Raw genomic sequence first — 27,435 nt, forward strand, 5'->3', positions numbered from 1 at the left:
CAGGACGTTTGGTCGAATTTTCTTCGGGCTTTCACGGTTTATTCGTTTTGTTTTACCGCGCACGAGAGAGCACATCGGCAGAAAAGGGGGAAGAAAACGATGGTGAGGAATGGCGGCGCGCGGTGTAGCGGCAAGACTGGAGAGCAATTCTCTTGACAATTTGGCCTGGCGGTTCGCCAGCAGAGGCCAGTCGATTCAACTAATCTAAGTTGCTTAGCACGACTTCGTTCGTCTCCTTCCACCATCGCCACCGCCGCCACCAACCCCTGACCACCCTTCGCTACTTCGACTTGTTAGCTCTGCGTCTATCCTTTCTCTCACTCTCCCTCTCTCCCTCTCTGCCTCTCTTCTCTTCGAGACTTGCTTTTGTTTCACTGTCTCTCATCTTCGCTATCGCCCTCCTCCCGACCCATCCTCCTTCCAGACTACAAGAAACCTCACGGGCTATGAATATAAATGCATCGATAAAAAAAAGTATTTGCACGCGTGTATCATACTCTCCCGCGGTTTCCCGGTATTTTCTTAGAAAATTACTCTCATTACTTTGCTCTTTCTTGAAGCTGTTTCTCGTTTTTCCGCCTTCTTCTTTCGAACCGTTTTCTTCGTTCGTCGATTGAGTCGATTAATCGACTATAACGATTAAGTGTGCGGTTGTCGACGGGCGCGTGTTCCGAATCGTCAAATCTACGAATGCGCCGGGACAACCAAATACACACTAGATTCTCGGATATTCGATGCCGCTTAACCGATCGTATTTTTGTCAATTTGAAGACAATTGAACAGCCAGAAGTCATTGACACGTTGCACGATCAATCTCTCGTAGGTACTTTTCAGAAGCATCGTTCGGTTGAAAGGCTTCATTCGCGTTTGAAACGTGTATTATGTAAAGGCGAGAAGATAGTTAACACGACAGCGCAAGCGGAATAGCCATACATTCAACTTTGTTCGTAGATGTGAAACCTCTAGCCAATACTCGTGCGTATTTTTACGATTGTATTGAATCTTGTTAAAATAAATCAACGAGGATCTCCTCTTGCACAACATTTTTATTCTCCTCTATACGCTCTTTGGACGACTTTTCCACGATAATACGAGCCAGTACGAGCTGACTCATCCGAGATCGCCGACGTAATTGCCAAAAAAAAGTTCTTACAAAAACATCTGCGGATAATGCTCTCTCGATAGCGCCGTTATCCATCCGATAAGGACACGTAGTAGTTTCTATTAGGTTGTCCCGAAAAAATCTTCGTTCATTTTCCAAGCAAATGATGGACGCGCAATATTTCCTTTTTTATATTATTTTATTGAATTATGTAGGAACCATTTTATTCCATTTCTATTATTACGATCGATCATACGTAGTGCACAGTAAAACGCAATATAAAACTGAAAATGTTATGCATCCGTTATTTCTCCTTGTAAGAAGGAAGGAACTTTTCACACGAAATCATACAGATTTATAAAAAAATAGTCAATACAAAATGATATTCCTTTGCCTAGTCATTTTCTCACTTTGTGCATTATTAATGCCGCAATGGAAACGAATAGTTCGAAATGGAAGTAATCCGGTACGCAAGAATCGTAATCGGCGAAGCAATTCGCTTTTAATTCGATGAATGTTTGAGCAGCGTCAGTCGAAACTCAGGAGACGCGTAAAACAGCGAACGACTGGAGGAAACAGAGGCTGCAGTTCATTAGGAAGTGAGGGCATTACGACCCTAGACGTGGCCCGGCGCGGCACGGCGCGGCGCGTCACGGCGTAACCCATATCACCGGCATAGCTAATTGAAAGCAGATTCACTAGTTAGTGCAGGTGCGTGCTCAAAAGGTGATACGTCGGAGGTATGTCGGCGTAACACGACACCGGGGAAACTCGCTCGGTGTTTCGTAGTCCCTGTGCACTTTAAGGCACCCCGTGTCACGAGCTGGGGACCCTGTGCCGCGCCTTAAGTCCCAAGCTACGATGCCCGAGGTGGCTCGCAACTGTTATAACTCGAACAAGTTTGCAACCAAGATCCTTCCGTCGCTCGAGCCACGTCTTACCTCCCGGAGCCCCACCCCCGTCGACGCGCCACCGAGAGCTCGTAACTCGCGGCAAAACGCAATTCCTTGAAACGTAATTGGCTGCCGCGTGGAATTGCCCTCGCCTTCTCGTTTCTCTCGCTACTCGAAGCTTCATCGATTCAAATTCAACTCGGATTCTTTTTCGAATAGCTGCACCGACCGTGCTAGAATCGCGAATCGTCCCTGATTCGCCATTACCGACGTGATTTTAACGATTTTCAACGGCGACGATATTAATCGAGAAACGGAAGATTGGTTGGTTTCGAAGCGGATAGAAAAGAATTTTGCAAATCGTAGTTGGTAGTCGTAGTCTATTAGCAATTCGCGCGCTTCATTTCCGCAGCTTACAGTTTACGACGCTTTTATTGGCGTGTCGCCAACCGAGTGACTACTAGATACGGGATTCGTAGGTAGGTACATGTTTTAGCTGTTGCATCATCGATGAGACACGGCGTTGTTATAATAGTATAATGAAAATCTGCATCGGTATATTTGAACCGTGCCTCTGGCTCTTCTTGTTTCCGCGGCCGATATTTTCATCGACGTCGTTCGAACGGAAGACGAATCGGAAATAATGAGAAATTTATAAACGCGTGGAAATACCGCGCGTATTGAATTTTTGCCGGAGAACGCGAGCCCGCTTTAATGGGCCGGCCAGCGCGAAAATATTCGCTGCCGGGGACAAGAGACAGAACTCGCGTCTCCTTTAATTAACAGCGCTAATGAAAATGCCCGTTGACGGCAGATGTCAGGAATTCCGATAGGTCAACGAACTTGCGTCGGACGGCAGGCAGGCCGTAGCGCCGCGAAATTATTCCGCACGAGGATAAATAATGATCCTAAACGTCTTGCCTAGTCCCGGTTACTGCACTCGATCTCGAACTTGACGAGCAATAATCGGCTCCTCTCAGCCCTCCCCCCCCGTCCCTCCTCTCTTTCCCCGACGTTCGTGCATGCGGAATTCCTAACTGCCGTGGCGCACACACACGCACTCAAATATCCGAGATACGCGTGCGGCGGGGCTCGGTTTCGCGCCGAACTGTTGGAACCTGAACAGTCGGTCCTGGAATTTCAGGCTGCCGAAGCACTCCGTCGACTCCTCGAACGCAGCTACGCGGACTCGGCTTCGTGGCTACGCAAGCGTATACAGACGTCTCTTCTATCTTCCTGAGCTAAATGTCGAACAGGCGATTCGGATAACAAAGAGGTCGAAACGAATTGTCGAATACCGTGTAATTTTCAATCGATAATTACTTTAGCTAATTGATTCTTTCGTAACTACAGTCAAACGTGATATACGATCAGAGTTGCGATGAAAGGGCCCCTTAAATTCTAAATGTAAGAAAAGTCATTGGTAAAATTAATAATTACCCTAAATATTTTGTAGATCGATGATTGTATGTTTCAACAAAAGAAACAAAGTAAAAAGGGGAAGTGTAGGATACCTGCGTGGGTGGCGAACACATAGGACATGGAACAGGGTTGGCTCGGGCTCAAACTAGTTATCTCTTCAGCTGGTGGCGGCGGCGCTATCGGCGCGCAAGCACCCTCGTCCCTGGAAGGAGCTCTCCCGTGTTAACTGCTTGACAAACTAAGTTAACGTTTCTTACGTTGTAATTGGCTCCACGCGGCACACGGAATTGTGTAAGCCACGACGACGACTACGACTACGACGACGACGACTACGACTACGACGACGACGACGACGAAGACGACGACGACGACGACGACGACAAGATGAGAGTAAGAGGGATGAGAGAAGGAGGATGCGGCTGGGACGAGCGAGGGGATGATATTGTTGGCGTTACACCGGTTACCGCGTCGATTCAATTCGAGGAATCTTAAGGGGGGATGCTGGAGTCACGGAAAGCGTTGAAGGGAGTTTGACTCTCGATGCGTGTGGCAAATTGTCGTGAATTCGGCTTCGTTGTTCCTCTGTCGCGTTGCTCCCCTACCATCTTCGTGCTCCTCAAATTCCGGTAATTTTGGGAAAGACAACAAAGAGGTATGTTAATTGCTACCGAGAACGAGGGATGCGATAATTGGTGGCAGATATCAGGGACTACGACGGAACGCTTTTCCAGGCTAGCGTCTCCATGGAAATTCGATTTATGCACGTCCCAACGAGCATCGGATCTTCGCCGATTTCGCCTTTACTCGCGCATTCGCGATTAAACGAATTCGCGAGACGTCGACTCGATATACGCTTTCCAATTTCACTCTGTACTCGTTCAATACACGCATGACGATCCACTCGCTAGTTAAAAACCATATCGATAGTCATTCGTGTCGAGAGTAATCGTTCCTCTGATGAAGAAAGTTGAGTATCACCTTCTTTGTGTGAATCAATCACACAGAATCGATGTATCGAATGGTTAAGCGTTCCAATAGAAGAAAGAAATTTGATACTCGATATTTTGATATCTTTTATATCTTCATACGTTATGTCCATTCTGTGCTAAATTTCGCATAAATGCATAGAAACCCTACTTGTTGTGCATTGACTGGCAGTTAACCAAGCAAGAAGATGCGGCCGTTGCCTTGTTCGTAACGTACATTTTCTTGGTTTCGGGTTTCCTCGTGGAAAAGGAAAGATCGTGATCGTTCTCCACGTCGAAGAAACCACTGGCGCCTCATTTCGTTATCCTTTTTCCTTCTCGTCGTCATCTGTACGCGTTGACGATAATAACCGACGAACCAGCGCAACGGCGCAAATCTTCGATCTCGTTTGGCAAATGGCCGATCTCTGGGACCCCGGTACGTTTGCCAGTCGGAACAAAAGAAGTCTCTCCGACGTGTGTTCCTAGCCGCGAATCCGTAGAAATGTTCACTCCCCCGTAGTGTGGCCGCATTGTTCCTCAGCCAGGCGTTCCTCTTCCAACATACTCTTTCTTACATCAGCTTTTTGCTTCTCGTCTTCCGCTTCTTGCCGAACCTTCCGAGAACCGTGTTCTCTCCTTCCCGACGAGAAATCGATGCCGCAGGAACTTCATATCTACGGCTTTTACAATTGCTGCTTCTTCTTATTCCGCCGGCTTCGATCGAGACTGTAATCGCAATTTATTCGGTTAGTTCTCGCAATGTCTTGAGAAGCTTGAAGAATAATCAACGGTTCGATTCTTGTATTCAGCGTTTGTTACATTATTATTGGTTTTTATTATCGGTTTAGACATAATCTAACGTAAAATAATCTAACAAATATTAGATAGGATATAATCTAATCTAACGCCAGTCGCGAAATTTCATTAACGCGTATCATGTCTCGTTACCATAATGGATTGGAACAAAATATCTACTAGAAATCGTGTTTCGTTTCCTGTGCTGTCTCGTAACATATTTATTAATCCAATATACTTCTATTATAACTGTCTGAAATTTTAGAATGACTGCCTGAAATTTGTCCCCCTTCTGTGTATCAATCACGTCAGTTACAATCAGATGGTTTCATAAGATAATACGAAGTAAGATAATTCATAAAAATAAAGTCGAATGGAATCTTTTCAGTTGACAAATTACAGTCGACGATCGGAAATATTCCAAGCAACGCTTCGAAATGGTACAGAAACGGAACGAATCTCGAAGTAAGAAAGACTTCTAAGAAAGAAATTAAAGTATACAATAATATGTAATAATAAAGCAATACGTTATTCGTTACTAAACACGATAGATTCATCTTCACATTTTACGATTGTTTAAGTTGTAATGTAGACAGGACTTATCGTACACCGATAGAATCAATAAATTTACATCTAAATTAAATCTGCTAGTGTTAGCCACGCGTGACATTGATAGAAAACATGTTAAACGTTAACCCGGAACATCGGAACTCGTTATCTTCACGATAACGCGCCATCGCTCCATCTGTCCGACTGTTTTCGCAATCCGTAACTCATGATTTTTCTACGGTGTTTCCCGTGCTGTTCGAGGCCACCCGCTCTATTTCCTACTTCGCCCCGCCATTCGACATTACGTTTCACTTGGCCTGGCTAGAGGAGCGTCTTCCATTTCCCACTCCTTGCACAGTGTAACCAGTTTTCCTTTCCATTCGAAAACGATTTACCGAGCCACCGGTATCCTGCCAGCTCGGCGACTGGCCCACCTCGAGATTCCGCGATATTACGAAATATGACGGGAACACCGGGAACCATGGATGGGGCGCGGGATGCAGGGCAAAGGGATCGGGGGTGTAATTTGACAGGATCACCGAGCAGCGACACGCTGGAAAATTTTTCACCAAGTAGAATTCCATTGTTTGCGGCCGAGCATTCCTCGTTCTCGTTGTCCCTTCTCTACGATCACCTTCGTCTCTATTTTCCACCATCCCCCTCTCTCTTTTCACCTTCTTGCGAACGGAATACGCGTAGAGTTTCGACTCGACAATCTCGTTTGATAAATTCTCCGTCACCCAGGATAGGATGGGCCGCTCATAACTCGCATAGCGCGGACATTTTTTCGGAAATTAAACGGCATTGTTCGATGCTTTTCCTCCTTTTGCCGCTCCTCTTTCCATCTATTTTACACGTTGCTGTCCCCGGGCTGGAACATCGGAATGATAATCGTTTCCTTCTTTCATCACAATTTGTATTTAATGGATGAAAATTTTATTGCGATAAAATAGTACGATTTGGAGAACGAGAATATGTCTGAGGGTGTCGATGCATTGTGAACTGCGACCTATTAATGACAGGGATACATCTTTCCGGCCTGCGGTGCTAATAGGGATGGTGCGGAAAAGGGAATAGCTCAGTCGGGGAAAACCTTACACTGTGGGTATTAGGACTAGTACACTGTAGAAGACGCATCAAACGCTATACACTGTTCTGTCGCGGATTATTTAACTTAAAGCGAATTATATGTATCTTGTACTTTAGATACGCATCGCTGATAAACAATCATCGGATAAATTATCCACAGCGAATGTGAAAGATGGAAGTTTGAATGTTTACACCAGTCGAATTCGTCTCACTGGTTTATAAAATATCGCTAGTTCATCACTGTGTGACTCTTAGAATTGAGTTAATAGATTTAGCCGTTGCAGACAATTATTTGCTTACGGTTGTTTGCTTGTTCTATACAAAACGTTCTATACAAAATGATATCGTTCACTATCGATGAGTCCGTGATTCACATCTAAAGCGTAGAGGCAAAGTTCGCCGTAACAACTAATTAAAAGAAAATCCCACAGAATATACGAACTCTATTCACTCCTCTAGACTTCAGACCAATAAGAGATCTCGTGATAACGAAAAACAGGAAACTTTTAATAATTCACGTTCGCGGTTGGGCCCCATTCGCCCCAACGATTCGTTCTTCCCTTTCGCTGGTTGCTCGTTCCTCTCGTTTCCGACAGATACAAGCGAGATGAGTTTCGCGCTAATTCGAAAGACGAGATACGCCCCGAGGCCGCTCTAATCTCGTTCGTGCCGCGTTCGCAGTATTGCGATGAAAGGCGTACCTTAATTTTCGCCGTTCGTTCACGGCACGGAAACGTCGACGACGGGGAAAAAATCTCTGTTGAAATACGATGGATGGTAATGAGTCCGGCGTTCCGTGGCGACGCTTCGAACTCCACGGATTTCCAAAGTTATTCGAGAATCTTCTTTGTTCGACCTCCATCGACCGTCCCTCTCACGCCAAACGGGGTATCGCCTTACAATTCCGCGAGCTCCGTCTTTGATTCCTTGGCCTCGCAATAATACCTTAATTGCGAGACGTCCGTTCGCCGATGCAAATACCGGATTGATATATTTTGCCAGGAAAATTGTCATTTTCTATGTCGTGTTGTCGGCGATGCGATACTATTGCGTTACGGTGTAGATCCTTATGCGATGGGTTAAAAATCGTAGCGGTGTAAGTGAATGTTTCGTCGACCATTCGCGGAGAGACGCGATCGCGAGAAGGCACGTCAACGGGAGTCGTAAATTCCCGTTACGATTAAATAATCGACGCCACGAAATGATCGATCCCCTGATTTCTGTTACGATAATAGGGGTGGTTCAACTGAAATTACACTGAATTAACAGGTATAGAATAGTGTTTATTCCAACAACTTTATANACAATAGTTACGCCGATGTGTATATATAAGTGAAATAAATGACGGATTTTAGGTATGAAACTCGTGTTGAATAAGTGTAGAACTGTTGATGACTGCTTGAGCACTCGCTCGAGAGTGCTGGACTAGGAATTGGAGTCGGAATGGGACTGATCTGGCGAGAGTGAGAAACTGAACTCGACTGCTGAGCTGCCCTTAAGGTATCTCGGAGGAAAGCTTGCTGTGTTTGTGTCCTTTGACCGAAAAATGGCCTTTTATGATGAACATGTGTTGGGTTTTTCCCGTCTGATGACTGTCCGCTTTCTCCGTGATGTTTAAGAGCGCCTAATAAACTCAAGGATCTTTCCAAGACCCCGCCGTAAACTGCAAATATTTCTAGAATTAGGGAATTCTCCGGACGTGCAATTAGACTGGCAAACATTTGTGGAGACAATGCAGCTACAGGCTAATGTCTTTATGGTGGGTTATTGCGTCGATTGAGAATCGGGATGGCTGTAGGTTGACCGTTGGCTGCCAGGTAGCGAGGGACGGCGCGCAGAGGTCCTACACGACGTAACAGTGAAGATCTTGAGAATTTGGATTTAATCGAGCACTTCGATGCTTATAATCAAGTACTTCGTTCTTTGCACTTCGTAGTTCATTAAATTATAACTTCCACACCGTACCGACACGCTTTCGTGACTCGAAAACATATAACGAAATTTTTATAATGCCAATATACGTAGAACACCATATTACGAAAACTGACAGTGGACTCACTGTTGTGACATGTGCTATATATTTCAAACATTTTCCATAATTTCATAAAGATATTCAAAAAAAAAAAAAAAAAAAAATGGGGATTCAACGTTTTTAGTTCCTTTCTTTTTTTTCCACTAGAAAGTAAAAGTAATAACAAAAAATGGAGCGAATACTCGAAAATCAGACTTAGAGGGAAAAATTAATTATATCTCGCCTTAACTCGAGGAAAGAAGCGTCCATATATTTTCCATTTGATAGTCGGTAAAATTAACTTGCGCGCAAAGTTTGCAGTTGCTGATAGAGGTTCGATATTTATACTTTGTACAGTTTTGGAAGAAATGTGCTAGGATCGTGGTTCGAATCGATGTGTTCGTTCGTCCGCGTCTCGACTGGTATCTCGCATTTCCGCTGCATTTCGCATCGCAGAAGTTGGAAAACCTTGTTCGATACTGTCCGCGATAGGGTTGACGCCTCGATAAAAGTGCGCAGTTAGTTCGTCCACGGTCGCCACCTCGTCGACCTTTCGCCGTTTCACGTCCAGTCTTCGTAGAATCGCGCGGAACAAGGAGACGAAAAGCTGCTGTGAATTTCGAGACCGCCGGAGCTTCGAAACGCGTTTGTCGCTCGCAGCCATGGCCCGTGTCGCGAGGGAAACCTAGACGACGCTCTACTTTTGGTCGATCGACGACGGATGATTCGGCGAAGAAATCGTTTCCGGCGAGACGAGCGTCGCCAAGGGAGCACCGAAGTCTCGAGCGTCTTTGGCTGCGATCAAAATTCACCAGCAGCTCTTCACCGTAATTCACCGTGACGACTGGGAGGCCTGGCTCACGCGAAGAAAACCTGAGAAAATCATCGTCGAGGACGTGCTCCTCGGCAAAAAGCTCAAATGTCAGGCGAATCCTTTTGTTCGCATACGTGTGCAGATAGCGGCGCACGCCGGCGACACGGTGCTGCGGGTTCATTTGTGCCGTGACAAGAAAGCCGGAGGAACAGAGCAACGTACAGCTCGTTCAATAAGACTGGTGCTGTTTGCAGGTTCGCTGTTAGGTAGTTTACAGAAAGAAATTTCTCTAAGATGATTTTCGACCCTCGAATGTGCTCCTCTCTATTGCTCTTAGATATTATGCTGTAATTGGGAAGAAGGCTATGGGGACTATAAGAAGTTTATAAGAAGTTAATGTTTTTTAAGCAAAATTTTACCCATTATATATCCTATTAGATGAATTCTTGCTAACTGGGTTCATTTGTCTGAACGTCAACTGCTATTGTTAGCCTGCGAATGTTTGTTTTCATAAAAATCCGCAATCTATGTATTACATGAAAAGAATTATAGGTAGTAGGGAAAAAACGGTAAATTCTTCCTATATGAACTTCTTATCGCTTGACAGATTCCTATGAACGAAATTTGACTATATGTGCTCGCTCTTGCACTCGTCGTTTGTCAGTATCAACTTATCAGTAGCTGTGACCCATCTAATAATTAATGTACAATCGAAAATGCACGTGAGATTGATAATCCATTACAATGGATCGAACATTTCTCCCAGCTCTGTGTAGCACCTCTTATCGTATCTCATCTTATCTTATAGGCCGTGTCCCTAACCGTCGCTCGTGGTACTACGGCGTCGCAGACAGGTCGTCTTATAGGACCGGCGAAATATACACAATGTAGCGATATAGCGGCATAGTTGTCATCAAGCAGCGAGTTCTAGAAACGTCGATTCGCCTTCGGCCCGTTATTTCATCCACACAAAGAAGGTGGCATACGCGATCGTAGGCGCGAACGGAGGCGTGACCCGGGCATGGTGGGGTCGTCTCCCAGAGAAGACAAAGAAAAAATCGAAGGGGCAATCAGTATCATTTGAGGATTCAAACGGAATTCGTCGAGAGATTCTGACGAATAAAATTAAAGTCGCTTAGTCTAACGAATACATCGTGAGATATCATAGAGTCGGGTCGCATCACTCCAACAAACTAATTGTACTCATCGTTAAATCATTTGCGACGTTTTCACGATAATATTAAATATTGTTAAATATACGAGTTTATATTAACCCCGTTAATTCAGTGTTAAACTCATTTGAACTACCTCGATTATCAGAATCGTAGCGAGAATTTACGCCTCTCGGTGACGCGTTTTCCTCGTGTCCGCGTCACTCCGCGAACAACGTAGTAACAACGAGTAAGAGGAAACATGGGACGGGCTGGTTGGAAAAAAAAAGAACAGTGTTTTGGCTCGAAGAATCCCTGGACGGTCCGTGAAACAGCCTGTAGCAAGAGGCAACGAAAAAGAGAGGCAGGAATCGGACGATGGGGTGAGTCGGTGGTGAAGGCGGTCGCAGAGAACGAGAGAATTTAATTTCTCGGTAACATTACACCTTAGGAGCCTTATTCCAGCGGCTTTGTGCGCCTCCAGGGGTGGCACAGAGAGACACTCGATCGCAGGACTCCATTTGCGGTTTAGCATAATGGAAATCCAACGCGCCCTCGGGGCCAACTCTCTTCTTCTCTTTCCGCTTTCTGCAGCGTCGAGCTACGCTTCCCGGCCAAGCTCTGTCTTCCGCGGAAAAATAAATAAGTTGAAGCAAACACCGACGCCCGACGACGCTTGATCTGTCTCGTGGACTCGAGATTACGATGGACCTGGTTTCTCCAGGCGCGTACAACGTTCGTCGATGGTGGGACGGCGAGTGGCTCGCGAAATTAGGGTGTCAGGCAACGTTTTCTTCTCCATTTTCAAACAATTTCCCGTTATATTTGCACGAATGAGTTTTACACGAGGAAGTTTCGAGTGTTGTTCAGTACGGAGTTACGGGTACGACGTGAATGGGGGGCCATGTTTATCAATGTCCACCGTAGGTAGTCGATCGTAAAAAGTTTTCCCAATATAGAACCTCGTTATTATTCGTCGTCCTGGAAAATTAAATAGAAAATTCCTAAATTCCATCAGAGAGGTTTCGAAACCTTCGATACTATTATATCACTGCATCACGAATCAGAATTGTTCGAAGCAGCTGATTCTTCCGATAATACATCATTCATAGCATAACACCACGTTGTCTGCTGCGTCACTTCCTTCCTTCATTTCAGCTCATCGTACGGACACTATACAATTGCTATTATGTGTTTTTTTTTTATTATTACATCATTATCGTTCTATTTTTTATCAATATCTAATGTCCTACTAATAAAATAAATTTGGCCATAAGTAGATATAGCATTTATTCCTATTGTCGGCTTCACGCACTTATGGTTTTGATATTTACGAATCTCCCTTTTACGTAGTCTTTTAATAACAGACACGCGAGCTTCCTTCCTTCGTAACCGGCGTCGTTAAGGTCGACATTTTAATTTTAACAGCGACGAAGCCGCAATTGGCTCGGAGGGTCACTGTCGACGTTCCTCCCCGTTGCTGGAGCTTAATGACCCCTAATGATGAGTTAAAAATACCCGATCCCCGACCAAGATCGAGGCAGGTCGAGGCCGCCGTGACGAATACAAGGGAAAGGTGGAACTGGTGAAAAATGTGCACAGTATCGTCGTGGGGAATCACCAGAAATGGTATTCGGAATTGCGAGAACGGTTCGCCATTGAAATTTGCGTGAAATGCTACGTAATTTACGGAGTAATGTTCATTACGCGAAATAAACGATCGCAATCGTTGATCGAAACAGAACTTTATTATATTTTAATTCGAATGACGATAATAACGGAGAAATTGCAACAGACGATTACCCGTCGTCGAAATATAACAAACAACCAACGAATATTCCGAGTTAATTACTATTTAATTAATATGCAAATCACCGCGTGGCGAATCTAGCAAGAGTTTTAACAGGTGCAGAAAGGAAAGAGAACGAACGGCGAATGCTCGAGCGGAGCGTGAATTTTTATGTCAGATCATAAGAACCTTATATTTTATTATCGCGCCATTTCCAACTTCACGGTGATCAATTTATCGTCGCTGTATTATATCGCTGTATTATAGGAATCGTTCGTTGGAGTTGGTTAGAGTAATCGGACCAAACCCCTAACTTCTAAATTACATATCCTTTAATTTTTGGGGGGGGGGGGGGGGGGGTGTGTGCGTCGAGGAGACAGGAAGTTCTATGACAGGATAACACGCGAGGTCTATGCTATGAATGGTCCGCGTTCAAAGAGACGAAACGATTCATCGATCGGCGGAGAGAACAGGCTTTTTTTTTGATATTTCATGAAGAAACAAAGTATATTGGTCGCGTTCGTCGGCCATTTATCGGCGACGATTGCTGGGATCTTGCAACGATACGCAGGTGGAAGCGGAATGCTTTAGAATGCTTTATTCTGCAGCGCGACCAAGATAACAAATTTTGACGCCTTAATGAACGCCGGATTAAATGTTCCGGCCTCATTAACTCGGCGGATCGGCGCGGAAAGCGAAGAAAAAGAGCTGGCCGTCTCGCCCGTAGGATATTGCCGGCTGAAAAAGAATTACACGGGTAATCACCTTGCAGCCCGGATAATTGCAATTGACGAACGGCACAAAGGGTTAACTTTCGCTTTGTCGGCGTCGAGAAAGCACGGCGCATAATGCACTGAAATTTGTTTCGATAACTCGCTTCCATTACTGGGAAAATGGCCATGTACCCTGTAGATACATAGTTATCATTGTGGGTTTGATCGAAGAACAATTACAATCTCATTAGGGTAAAATGGTTTAGATTGGTTTGCGCAGCGAAATAAGGACGCGTGGAAAATAAATAAAGTAAAGATAGCATCTTTTATTTGGAAATGAAATTAATTCGAGGAGGATATTGACGTTCTATTTTATTCAATTTAAGATTTAATCGACACATAACAACTTGATAAATCCGTCGATGGTATCGACCGGTGTTTGAATAAAAGAGGATCTCATTTTCGAAATCGCAGCTTTTAGAACCATTCGAAATACATTTCGCTCAATGCTTCCTAACAAAATCAAGAGTTAATGGTTTTATAAGCATGATCGACGAGTTAGAGAGCATCAAATATTTATCGTTTAATCTACTCCAGTAGTAGCTGTAATTTGGAATATCTAATCTAATTTGCAATGACATAAACAATCGTTGTCTTAATATGGTCTATCGGTACATCGAATTATCTCCGAAGTCTTTACATCGTTATCGTTTGATTTTTCAGTAGATATACATCGGATCCGCTTAAACGACGCAGCGAGTCGTCCGACCAATTCTCGTCGACAATTTCTTATCATTCATCTTCCCCTTTCTTTTTTCTTTTTCCAGGGAGGCTGTGATGAGGGAAGCCGGTTAAAGGACCCTGTGTCGCGCAGGCGCCGGTAGGAGTACAGGAAAGATGCTGCCTTCCTCGAGAGCTTTATTAAGCCCGCTGCTGCTTCTAATCATCGCTGGAAGCACCGGTGCCTTCAGCTCCCGACAAGGAGGTAAGAAAACTCCGTTGGAAGATGTTTTGTCCTGAAAGGCAACAGCGATGGCGACGACGACGGGAACGAGGACGACGACGACGACGACGGGAACGAGGACGACAACGACGAGGACGTCGTCGCCGACGTCCCGAGTCCTTCGTCAATTTTCTGAAAGTTTCCCGGGTAAATCTGGTTAAGTCGTTGACCGAGTTTCCCCGTGGACCGGCTATCCTCGTTTCGACGAAGCAGTCGTCGTCGTCGTTCTCATCTCGCTCGAATTCTAGGCGTTTAACCATCCCGGCGTCGTTGAACGTTTCGCAACCGTCCGACCGGGATACTTGGAACGAAGATCGAGAACCTGTTGGATGACGACCCAGTTAGTCTCGTTTTTAAATTATGCGAGGCAAAAGGACGCCGACTGTCGAGCCAAGTTCTCAGAATAATGGACGTCTCCCGTTTTCTGTTGCGTTAACCCTGGACGACGACCTCTTACCGCGCAATAAATATTCGCGCAAATAGTCGCAAGTCGCGACTGTTGAAAGAATGACAATCCAAGTTCACCTTCCAAAACCATTCGTTTGTCGTCAGTTTTCTTGTTGTTAAAATGCTCGTGCAAATATCGAGCGAATCTGTTGTGCATCGAATTTCGTTACGTGCTGTTTCCTCCGTCTGTCGGTAACACTCTTCTTTCCTTTTTGTTTGTAGGGGAAAATTTCAACGACTTATCGGCAACTACTATCCTAAATGCGAGATTTCTAGAACGTGTGGAAGATCCACGCAGATCCACCAACGAAAATTTCGGAACGTGTAAAAGCGAGCTACATTTTAATTCGCTGTCGCCTACGCGAAGCTAAGTAGAATCCGGCGGACGCCGCATAACCGTTTCATAACCGATTCGCAAGACAACGATGGCGCAGCCTTAATGCAAAGTGGCGCCCTTTCTCGGAATTACCGAGGGACGGGCCTGCTGCTGAATTTACACGACCTTATTTCGGAAAAGCTCGCGCAACGCGTGCCTCCTCTCTGATAAAGTACATTAACGGTACGCGCGCGTGCTCTACGCACCTCCGTGCAACGTTTCCGTGTCTTCTGCTATTCGCGATCCCTTTTCATCCGCTCCCCTTCTCCGTTCGTTTTCTATTTCCTTTTGCTGCCCCTCTGTCTGACTTCTTCGTCCTGTCGCGTGACCGGTGTTATCCTCTGTCTCTCCCCAGTCGTTTGTCCGCGTTTCGCTTTGCTTACTCTCGCAGAGAGAACACCTCTTAGCGACCATTTCCTAGATTAAGGTCACCTGGAGAGCAAATAGTTGTTAGAGGTAGAAAGAGGAACTCGTAGTTCCGGCGAACGTTCAACTTCCGCTGTATGAACCTGTGTATGTGTGTATGCGTGGAAAACTACGCGCGAAACACCATCGCATTTCAGAGATACCGAAGAGATACGGCTTCTCTCGCGACCAGGCAACCGGGAATTTCTGCCACCTCCCTCTCCGTGTAAACCTCATTGTTTTCCTTCTCTCTCTTCTTTGTACTCTATTCGCTTTCCTCGTTCTCTCTCCCTTTGTCGGTGTCAGCTTTCGAAATGAGGGTGAGATACGTTTCCTAGCATCACGAATGCCCGTTTCTGCCCGGAGACAAATTCGGTCATGTTTGGATCTCCTCTCCGCTTAAAAGGATTTCCAATTCAGATTGATTCTGTTCCATCTCTTTATCGTATTTATATAATCAATAGGAAAATGTTTGTTACAAACAAACTGTGTATGAAATTATTTCTGCAACTCTACCTATTTAGAATCGCGAGACTGTCTACGAGCGTAGGTGAATGAGTTTATGGAGATTTTTCTTCCGTTCCGTCCTTAAGTCAGCTAGCAGTGCGATAAAAGTACGGATCACCGTGAGTGATGCTACTGCACTTACGTACCAAAGGTATATCGTGCATATTATCGCTGAAACTCTAACAAATTTCATAATAGTATCGAACATCCTTTTGGTAGCGCGTCCTTCGAAACAAGTGCTTAAACTACGATTTAGAAAAGGATCTAAACTTCTCAATGAGAACTTTGATATTACGTTCCAGCTTTTCTCTCGAGTATTCCGCGCAATGACCCTTGTAGTATCGTACACGAGCGACAAGCGAGTTTTTCGTTATATTTTCCTGTATCGGAACGAGCGGGGAAACAGAGGAACAAGAAAATCGTGAGCGACCGGTGTACGTGTCCTTACGGTTAACTACTATCGTCCAAGCTCCCTCGGTGACAATTTTCACAATTTTCTTCACAATTTTCCCCGCATCTGAAAATATCTTTCAATCGCAACGTGCAATTCGTACCGTTCCCGGATTACAGCTGCGCCCGCTGCCTCGTCGTGATTTTATTTTCGCATGCGGCTCGCCCGAAAACGACGCCACTACCGTAACCCTTTAGACTTCTACTAGGAGATGGCAGTTGCAGCCGCCCATTGACCCAGATCCCCGACGGTGCACGAGCGGGGAATTTCGCGAAAAAATTCTCGCTGGGGCAAGACCTCGACCCCTCCGTGAATTAGGGTCGTTGAAAAGGGTGGCAACGTTTTTCAGTCACGCTCGGAACCTTTTTCTTCGACTATACTCGAGGAAAGTCGATGGTTGATCGACTCTGAATTTGCATCTGCGTTTCTCCCGCGACTTGACGTTAGAAGGTTGGGAGATGGCCAGATATTCAATAGAGTGAAACGATCGGCCTAATCGCGGGGCAAATAACGTTATTAGAGCTCTGTTGCACGATTGGACCGATATCATTAGCGAAATTTTATAAGTCACGAATCAAGAATTTGTTAGTTCTTCGTTCTTATATTTTCTCAAAGTGATGGTAATAAGTTTGGTAAAGAAATGGAATGAAATTTTACAATCAGTGTTTACAAATTATAAATCGCAAGGATTTCCCCCTTGATTCGCCAGCGAATTCAATCGCATACTTTTTACCTAAATCATAAAACGAATTCTTACGTGGAGATTGTACCCTTATCGATCCTTATCGTTCTTCCATGTTTGAAAGTGCACGTTATACGACGAGTAGACGATTTCAAGTATGTATATTTCGAGAACAAAGGGGGAAATTTTAGAAACAAAGGGGAAAGATTTTTACGAGCTAACAATAAGAGGTTCAGTGCCATCTGCGAGGTTGCAAGCTGTCCTCAGCGTCTAATATAGAACCGACAATGGATACACCAGGAATACTCGGTTCAGCGAGTCGTTGTTTCGAGAGCTAGTGGCGCGATGACTCCTGACGTGTAGTTGGGAGGTTTTCGTTTTCCTCTAATCCTGTTCGCTTGTACTGCGTCTGCCAAATTGCACGAACGAAGACACGAGCATTAACCCTCGCTACGAAATGGTATGTGCAAATGTCGTTGGAGCCAAAGATATTCGCTTCTATTTGAAAAAAAAAAAAAAAAGAAAAAATGTACAACGAACGTTAAGATGCAAACAAAAACGAAATCTCGAAGCAGACTAGGAGGAACATCGCGCGGAAGAGGTTTCTAATTGATCCTTTAAATATGCCTGTCGTTGATTCGAGAACAGTTTATCGATGATTCTATTTGTCGTTGTATTAAGCTTTTCAAATTTTCTTTCTATTTGGCACGGGAAATTTACAAAAATTTACCCGCACTTAAGGGCTGAGAAAAATCGATGAATCTCGCGAAATGCGTCGCAGAGAGATAGTCAATGACCCGAATTCAATCCGGAAAAACCGGTTTAAATTGATTTTCTTTTTTTTCCCTTTTTTTTTTATAAATGTATTGGGTGATACTGCGGAATAAATTTCCATTCAGCGGTGGTTTCAGGGATGGTTGCTCGTTACGGTATTTTTGATCGGTCGATGATTGTTAAATTACACAGAGAGAGAGATCGGTGATGGTCGAGAACCGGATGCGATAATAAATAAAACCCACGTTGAAAAGTTATTTACTCTTTTCATTTTGAATCCGTTTTCATCTTTTATGCGTTTTCATACTTTATTGGAAAAATCGGATTCTGCCACCATAATTTTACCGTTGTACTAGAACGTTCAACTAATTGAAAACTTATATCGCTATCAATTTATTAAACTAATATATCACCGTAAATAGCTACCGCGTAATTCATATCGGAGTACATATAGCGCAGTTTAAGCTTCAAAAGTAAACTGAATTCATTACCCGTTTCGTATTTAACATTAGTAGGCGATCGCGTTTCACAAAATAGAAGTATGTAAATATTCTCGTGATCCACTCATCCTTTTTTGTATATATCTAGTCACGGTCGCTTCAAAATCATAATGCGATGGATCGATGGATTTATTTTCATACCGGATTATAATATCGCGATACGTATGCAAAGAAAATGAAAGAAAAGTGTTTACGATGTCTCTAAGACGATTTTGCGGGAAATGTCCCTTATCCCCAAACACATCCAAATTTCTCTTAGTAACGTTGCCTTGCAGTAAAATGCGAACCGATTTCCCACTGAAAAAATGAAACGTCCCCGTCATCGTAACCAAAACGTCGTACGGATATCTTACTGCTTCCAAAGCATCAAACGGAAGCAAAAATACGGCCGAAACGACGCGATGAATTGGCATGGGTCATAAAGCGATCCCTCTCGAAACGCGGCGTCTCCCTGTTCGAGTGCTAATCAACGTTCCCGTCTAAAATTCAGGGCTGTCACGTGCGAAACGGCCGAACGAGCGGTTTCGATTCGGGTCGAAAAAGGGCGGGAAATGGAAACGCACGGAAAAGTAGACCGATGCCTGGCGACACGTGCCAAACGGCAATAAGGCTGCGTTTCTGTTGATCGCGATACCGTTCGCGTATCGTAAATCCCGTATTATGCTGGCCGATTAAGGCAATTACCGAGAAACAGGATTGTGGAACAATGAACCTCGCGGATTGCTCTATCGTGCCGACATGCTCCACGCCGTTCCGTGAAAATTTGTCGCGTTTGTCTGCCAAATTTCCGCCGAGTGTAATAACGTTATGTACTTGAAAACAGTGTTGGAGCCTGCTATTAGATCACGCTTATGATATTATCGGCAATAGTCGGTTAGTTTTGAAAAACAGAATTCAACGTTCTGACCAAATCAGTGACTAAATTTCATCGTCTTCGCTTTCATTTACTATATCGTTTAAAGCGGTAAAGAGGCTTTTCAGGCGGCTTTTGACTTGATCGCTATAAAATGTGCAAAGTATTGGATACTTCGTCTTGGATACTTAGTCAATAGTAGTTAATAGCGTTATTAACCTCGGAATTTCCAAAGAATATATGCATGACGATGACCAGAGTTTAACGGTCCCTTGCGTTTTGCGAGAACAAACAGCGGCAGCGTTGGGAATAGGCGAAGATTCTCGCAGAATCTGTTTACAAAATTCGGAGGAAATGTTTAAGTGGCACTTTGATCTGACATCGAGAACGAACAGGTACCGGGAGATTGGAACGAGTTTGCCCGATTTCGCCTCGAGATTCGTTTTGGTGACAAATAAAGTTTTTATCGAGTTTTGGCCACGATAAAGCTTGCCAGTATCGACACTCGGGTGCATTTATTGGAAAGTTGTCGCGTGCGATGCGTGTTGCGATCGTGAAACATAACGAGGTTTTTGATGTCTCGGTTCCGGCTGCTTATTCATGCGTTTGTTAAATAAGAGGCGCTCTACGAAATAGAGTTAACGACTATATGTACCGTTCAGAGACCACATTAATCGATTTCATAAATCGAAAAGGAAAGGAAAAGTGTTGATGCTAATTAAATGATAACTTCATGACGAATAAACGAAACAAGTACAAAATTTGTTCCTCGAGGACTGCACGCCAATCGCGCAGCTACTAATGAAATAAAGAAACTGATAAAAATTGGACTCGGACACTTTATGTTCCGAGAGGCCTTCTATTTTCGTGAAGTTTCTACCAGCGTACGTTACTACACCACGCATGCGCTTCTTCTCCATAGTCGTAACTCGTTAAACGCCACCAGGTCGCAAATAAAATAGCGACAGGTTGGAAATACATCGACAAAAGTTTGCACGGTTCCAATCTGGACGATGCCTTGTGCGAAAGGCAAGACACAGTGCGAAACCGTGCTAAGCCGCGGGGACCAGCTTTTGTCAATTTAAACCGTTTAAGCGGCAAGAACTCGGCACGCGAAAGGCGACACAATGAAACGAGCCGAGGCTTGCAATTACCACGCTCGTTTACGTCGGCGCACGCTTTAATAAAGCGAAGTATAATCGCGTCGTACTGCGAGGTAAACCCGGCGAGGAACGAAAAAGAGAGAACGGAGGACAGACGTGTTGTCGGGCCGAGTCACAGAAGTGGCCCCGTTCGAAAAGGATTCGTAATTAAGCGGAGTACGACGGTTGTCCGCGCGTCACGACGCATCGTCCGCCGTTTGTTCGCGCTTTGATCTTGACTCACGACGCGCGAGACGCACCCTGTCGAGAGATCGCGTTTATTCCCGACATAATTCCTTTTCGCGCTTATTGACCGACCACGGGTTGAAAACGCGCCCGCTTAGCCGGCAAATCCGGAAAATACTCAACCTCCACGCATCACCGGTTTCAAGTATCAAACAACCAATGTACTGTACGTGCCATCAATGTGCGATATATAGCGTACGTATGTATGTACGGTTTTATCCACTCCATGGGCTAAAATTGGAAAAAGAAGTGTTTGTTTTAATGCCAATTTGATTCCTATGTTCGGACCCCTCGATTCTGTTTTCATTATAGTGCGTTCTCTATGCACAATTTGTTTGGTCATTTAAAAAAAGTTACACTGTTCAACTATGCGTAATATGTTGCGTGGAATTTTCATTTTGATTAGGCGTAACTATCGAGTTATTGGTTCTTTGTCGAATATCGCGTTTCCTCGCAGTTGAGCAGTATAGACATTAAATACACGGTTTTGTACGTGTTAAAATTATTATTTTTTCTTAACGAAGAAGAAAGACACTCGAAATATTATTTGTTCCGTGTGCTCTATGCAGTTTCTGTAATTCCACTACATATAACTTGAACAAAGTTCGATTACAAAGTTATCCGTGTCGAATTTTAAAGTCCCGAGAGTGGCGAGAATAAAAAAGAGAAAAAGGAAAACACGAAGTCGCTTCTGGCAACACGTCCCGAAGCGATCTCTAGCGATCTCACGGGCTACAGGGCTTTTTCTGCGTTTCGTTTTCGACTTCTTGTTCCTCGCTTCTCTGGCCGCTCTTCCGACAACTTGCTGGCGCTGTTCGCGCAAGTGGCCGTCAGATAAAACTCGTCGAACTGAAGTCCCCGGACACGGTAACTTCTGGCGAGAAGTCTAGAGGAGCGATAAGGGTCGCGCGGCGTGAAAATTCCACGAGGCTGCGAGACGGCGCGCGAGCACCGTGCGTTTTCCCTTTATGTTTTAGTTTCAGTCTGATAAATTGTTTACTCGTTCAGGAAAAGTTTCAAAGTGACCTCGCCATCCCCTTGTCTCTTGGCGACATCATAATGACCGGCGCGATGCTCTTTTTCTCCCGCGTCGGACAGCCGCGACCGTGTCGTTTGGTCGAGAAACTCCGTTCCAGTTTCCTCGGAAAAAAAGAACAAGAAATTTGCGGTGGAAAGTTTCCGCCGCGAAAGGTACCGTTAAGCAAATCCTCCTGGTAGAACTGGGCCAATTTGCTGCGGTTATACGTAATACCCGTGCTTGTGGGTCGAACTGCCTTCGTAAGTATACCGTCTAGAAAACGAATACGAATAATGGAAAAGGGATCTGTCACTTTCCATTTACCGCTGCAAAGTTATCCGTCGCAAGATTAGCGTTACATTCAGATGGAGTGCAGTGAGAGGAGAAGACGGATAAGCAGATGAATGTGGCTTTATCTTGTTTCTCATAGATACAGTACAATTCTAATCATAGCCACGCCTAAACTCACCCTACGCAAATAGGATCGCATTGTATTAGTAACACGCGACGATAAGTGAGAAAGTGGTTTCCTAACTATTTTCTAATCTTCGCAAGGTATTAGTTTATGCTCAACTATCAGCACTCACTAACGTTTGACAGAAATAAAAAGTCAGGCGTGTTGCTTGACTATAGAATGTAACGGAAAATTGGCGATTGGCAAAGAGGAAAATCGTGGCCGAGGCATTATGGGCAGTCGCGACTGCAAGGACGAAATATCGGGACGGAGGGAAATACAGAGGCCGACAGAATTAATATTTCATACGTAGAAAAACAATAACGCGAATGGCAACGTGACCCCGGTCGGATCGAGCAGATTTAATTCCTTAAAAGCTAGTGCATTTCGAGATCCTGCTTTTACCCGGCATGTCGAGCATCCATTTGCTTTACGCGGGTACGCGAGAGGAGCCGTCGCGAATGAAAGATAACGAGAGGCAGAGCCGCGCAGGCCACGGAATAAATTTTCCTAATAAAAATTTGTCGGTCCACGCTTCACCAGCGGCGGATCTAGCGCCGTCACGATTGCGAACGTTTCAAGAGAAAGCTGAAAAACTGTCGAGAAGCTCTTTGTTTAAAGAAACGGAGCGCGAATACGAACTGCTGCGAGAAATAGCCATTGACTCTTTTCAGTCTCTTCCCTTTATTTTATTTCATTGATTTCGAATAAATATAATTTCGGACTATTGATGGCGAGCATACACAGGCGTTGATTAATTTTTCAATGCGCGTAATCGCGCCGTTAAAAAAATTGAACAGATCCATCTTCTTTGGTGGTGAGTATAAATAATAAGTGTGATCATTTACGAGGCCGCCATGCGAATCGTTATTAATGGACTTTCAGTAAAAGCAACGCTCTCTTTATATCACCGTTGATATAAATCGCTTTATTCCCACTATGAGGGCTATAAGCTATAAATAATTTGGTGGCCGAGGTTTTTCAACCCCCTCTACATACGCTGGTAATCCTCCATATTTAAGCTCTATCTATCGGGTCAATGAGAACGCATCGACTAGCGATTCTATCACGAGCTGGAGCGAACAGTCGCGCGAATTTATTCCTCATCTAGACGCGCTACTCCAGGAATCGAGTAAAACGTGGGATCAATTAATTCGGATATTCCTTGCCTTTCTAGTGAAATCGCGGGGGAGACGAAATACTTGCAGAGTATTACCTCGTTAATAGACGTATGTTCTGGGGCTACGGCTATTAACGACGTAGATATTCCGAGAATCGCCGGCTATTATCTCTGTTTCTAAATCCACGCACCTCAGCAATTCGATCAAAGTAATACAACACAATTCCTGCCCTCTTTAAAATATCCTATCTAGCATTTGTACATTTTTCAAGACATGTTGATTGAAATATTGAGGTTGTATCGAACAGTCTGTTACAATTAGATGAAGAGAAAGAAAGGTGACGCAAAGAAAGTGGTAAAAAGAATTTCAGTTTACTTGAATTTCAAGACGGTAACCGGGACGTTTTAACTAGGAAAGATAGAATTGTGAAGTAAAAATATAATCTTCCTATTTTGACGACTCACTGCTAACTGAGACAATGACGAAAGTAGCTTCCGTGCGAGAATGACAGAGTTTCGCACGCCAGATCTGTCTGTCGAGTACGGTCGTGTCTATTGCACCACGGATAAACGATCGCGGCGCGTAAATAATAGAAAGACCCGGTTGACAAAAATTCCTGGGACCTTCCGAAACGAGCGACGCTCTCGTTCCGGAGAAAAACGTGGCTGAGCACCGACTTCTCGCGGCTATGGCGATCGTCGTATAAAATGACACCGACCGTGGCGATGCACTCTGATGAAACATACGATATACGTATACCATGTGCATACCATGTATAGATGCGTTCGGTGAAGAAAGAGAAACAGAGAGCACGCGGCAGAAACATTTAATTCTGTTTGCGGCGAGCGTAGAATAACGCCGGTGCCAGAATAGAAGATCGGAGACAAATGGTCGCGCATACTTAGCGAGCACTTGACTGTGACAAACTACTCCGCATATACACAGTGGGAGAGGACTCGGTGGAAACGTGGCCTCATACCGAAACCCGCAACTTGCGACAACGACAGACCCAACCGAACCCCGAACAGGGCGAAAGAGAAAGAGAGTGTAGCGTTGTTCGTAAATTGTGCTCCGCGGAATGCCGAGTCGTCGTCGGGCTTCCGCGCCGTGGTTTAAACCCTTGCGGATTGCCAGGATGAGAACGAAGAGGAGAACGTGACGGCGACGTTCGACGACGACGACGACGACGACGACGACGGCCAACGCACCGGAGTAAATGAGAATTTTATTACTTCGATATTGCTGACGCTCACGCCATTTTCTTCTACCAGATTGCTACTGCTATCTGATGACCGGTTAGACGTTGATACATCAGATGATGGTCCTTAGGTTTTCTGTCGTGCCTAATGTTTCATCCGAGTTTGAAAGATAGAGTTCTCTGTTTCGGAGAAGCCTAATGTAAGGAGAACAAGGGTATTCGTGTGTTTATGAGAAATTGAAATATGCAAAATATATAATCTAGCCCTTGTAATATTTAGTAGATGAAATAAGTCTCTACCTGTGTTCCATTTATTTAATCATATTCGTAAAAATATAACTTTGCATAAACATCTATGATTTAATTATGTGTATATGCAGTTGGAATTTTTATCCATTTGAAATTTATACTGAAGCGTTATAATTATCTTTGTTTCAGGTAGGTGGACATTCACATCGAGTGACAATTACTCTTGGAGTAAGTAATCCAGATCTCGATTATCTATAAAAAGATAGTTGCGACTGCTTCTGAATATTCAGAACTACACGCTGTTCTAATTTTCTCTGGAAGATCAATTATACGATATAAAAAAGAAATTACGCGAATCGATAGTCATAGTCTAATGCTCGGCGATCAGGAGCAGATCATTTGAAACGCAAACAATTTCGCGGCGTGTTGCGCGTTTACATCGATGCAGGCAGGCGCGGTAGGGAAAAGCAGGAAGACGCGGACGGTTCATGAATATTCCGCGGGACTCGGCTGTTCTTTCGTGCTCGGCCATTTTTCAAACGGTCGAGACAAAGTATTTTGGTACGATGCCAGGAGGATGGAAGGGAACCGAGCTACGTGCTTATCCTTCGAGGATCTCTGATTTCTCGCTCATTATCGACGTGTAGTTTGTTAGTCCCTTTGATTCCCTGTCTGCGAGAGCAACGAAGATGAATTGCGAATTAGGATAGGACCGTGTCTCTACCATTTTCGAGTGTAAAGGATGTTCGCTTAGAAGCGATTAGTCTGTCGAGAGAAAGCAGAAGATCTCCTTATCACATTGGCAATCGGTTACCCATTTTTATTTCTACTTTAATAATTTTTTATATCGTTAAAACATGGTGAAGTTTCTCTGGTTCTCCATCATTTATTTTTATCACCATCGCTATATAATAGACCTTTCGTATAGAGTTTGGTTACAGATCTTTCGCGGGCGACAATGTTCCATTAATTATATCTGAAGGAGGATTGTAAGCGGATGAACGGTCTGTCAGACAGTTTGTTCGCCATCTGTTAGAAATAAGAATACGAAAATAAAATTGTATGGAGAAATTTTAGTTTTCAACTAGAGATACCCAGTTGTGCTAAGTGTTCAAACATGAATCAGTTAAGTGAATCAAACATAGCGCGATAGTTTCATTTCTGTTCAATCTTCTGTTGAAATGCCCGGTTTCCCATTTTTAACTCCTATCAAATGCTATTATGAATAATTACTCCTAAAGATTATTTGAAGCCACTGTTACTATAGCGACAGTGTGTACCGGATTATCAACGCGAAAAAGCTTAACAATCTCTATTGTTCGTCTGTTCCCGTAAAATCGAATTAGGGGAAAGGGTCTGCTCAATATGAAACTAAATAAAACATCATAGAGATTCAAAAACAATTTACGATCCAATCTATAAGAATTATGCTTGACATGCCAGGCACAGCGGTTTTCGAAGCGACAAATGGAAGCAGAGTGAATCGCATGATGTTTTCAAGCAGAGGGATGCAATCGATGAGTGCCGGTGATTTTGTTGCACTGATGGCAATTTTCCACGAACGACAACGTTCGTTACATTTTCACGTTTTTGTTACGTTCTTCGTTACGTTTTCACAATACGCGACGGGCTGTTATTCGTAATATCCTGACTGTTAAATTGAACACAGTGATCCGTTTCCTCCTTTGATTCGTTCCATGAAAGATTTATGGAATAATGTTTAGAACGATTTGCATAGATCACGATTGGACAATCGTGCGTCGGAATTAACCATTTCTGTAATCGGAATTGTAATTTTATTATTATCGTGCAGGATACACGCGAATTTCACGGATTCGCTTCTAAACGATGCAGCATTCAATGGCCGACGGGGGTTAATCGTTCGTTGGAAAAGCGTTGAAAAGCCGGTGACCGAATTAGTCGTCGCACGTCATTAAGTATCGGAGTTGGCGCAGCAGCGATCGCGTACAGCTACGCCTATCACAAAATACGTGTTTCACAAGGAAACAATGCCTGCGAAACCCCTTAAAGCCTAATAACCAAGCCAATTTGTTATAATGTTTCTTGATTACGTGTTCAACCCGCGATTTACAAGAAATTAATCTTCGTTTAGTTAGAATTTCGAGGGAAATCCTTATCTCGGCTGAAAGAAATGATCAAGAAATTTAGCACGTTAGAATCTCATGCTTGGGCCAAAAAATTCAAAATTGAAATTCCAAGTTTATAGGTTTTGTGATTTTAATTAGCGGGTAAGAAATTTTCGAACGAAACGTTCCCGAAATTTCTGAAGATCTTTCAATTTATAGAAAATACATCGGATTCCAGGCGGAAAGTTGAAAATTTCTAATCGAGAAATACATATCGATAATTTCGTGCTCCAAATTTGCAAACTTTCAGAGTGAAAGGTTTGAAAATCGACGCGAATATTCTTCGCGTTATTAAATCTAATTCCAATTTCCAGCGGCAATTTGCAGGAGCGCGGGACAACCGGTCGTTCGTTAATCGTTTGACAGACGGGCCTTCTGATTATTATTATATTTATCGCGCAGCTTGACCGGACGACGAGTTTTTAATTCGCGCATCCGATTCACCGGCACATTGTGTTCGCCACGGCACTGGCTCCGTGGTTGGGATTTTTGTTTTTGTTTTTGTTTTTGTTGTTTCCCTTTCCCTGGTCACTCTCTTTGCCCTGCTATTTTTATGCACGGCCATT

General features: G+C 44.1%; 1 protein-coding gene and 1 pseudogene across 7 annotated transcripts in view; one reads left to right on the forward strand and one right to left on the reverse strand.

The window, feature by feature from the left end:
• LOC122577349 overlaps positions 1 to 6,069 on the reverse strand; it is a 45,947-nt pseudogene extending 39,878 nt beyond the window's left edge.
• LOC122577264 overlaps positions 1 to 27,435 on the forward strand; it is a 272,438-nt gene that overhangs the window by 122,286 nt on the left and 122,717 nt on the right. For all 7 annotated transcript variants that reach the window (XR_006320184.1, XM_043748459.1, XM_043748461.1 and 4 more), the window contains one exon: positions 14,124 to 14,281. Coding sequence is in view for 6 of the 7 variants with exons in the window: in XM_043748459.1 (XP_043604394.1) it covers positions 14,194 to 14,281 (88 nt within the window). In the remaining variant the exon portion in view is untranslated. The remainder of the gene's footprint in view (positions 1 to 14,123; positions 14,282 to 27,435) is intronic.

This window comes from Bombus pyrosoma, linkage group LG18, assembly GCF_014825855.1.
Source record: "Bombus pyrosoma isolate SC7728 linkage group LG18, ASM1482585v1, whole genome shotgun sequence".
NCBI classification, from domain to species: Eukaryota; Metazoa; Arthropoda; class Insecta; order Hymenoptera; family Apidae; genus Bombus; species Bombus pyrosoma.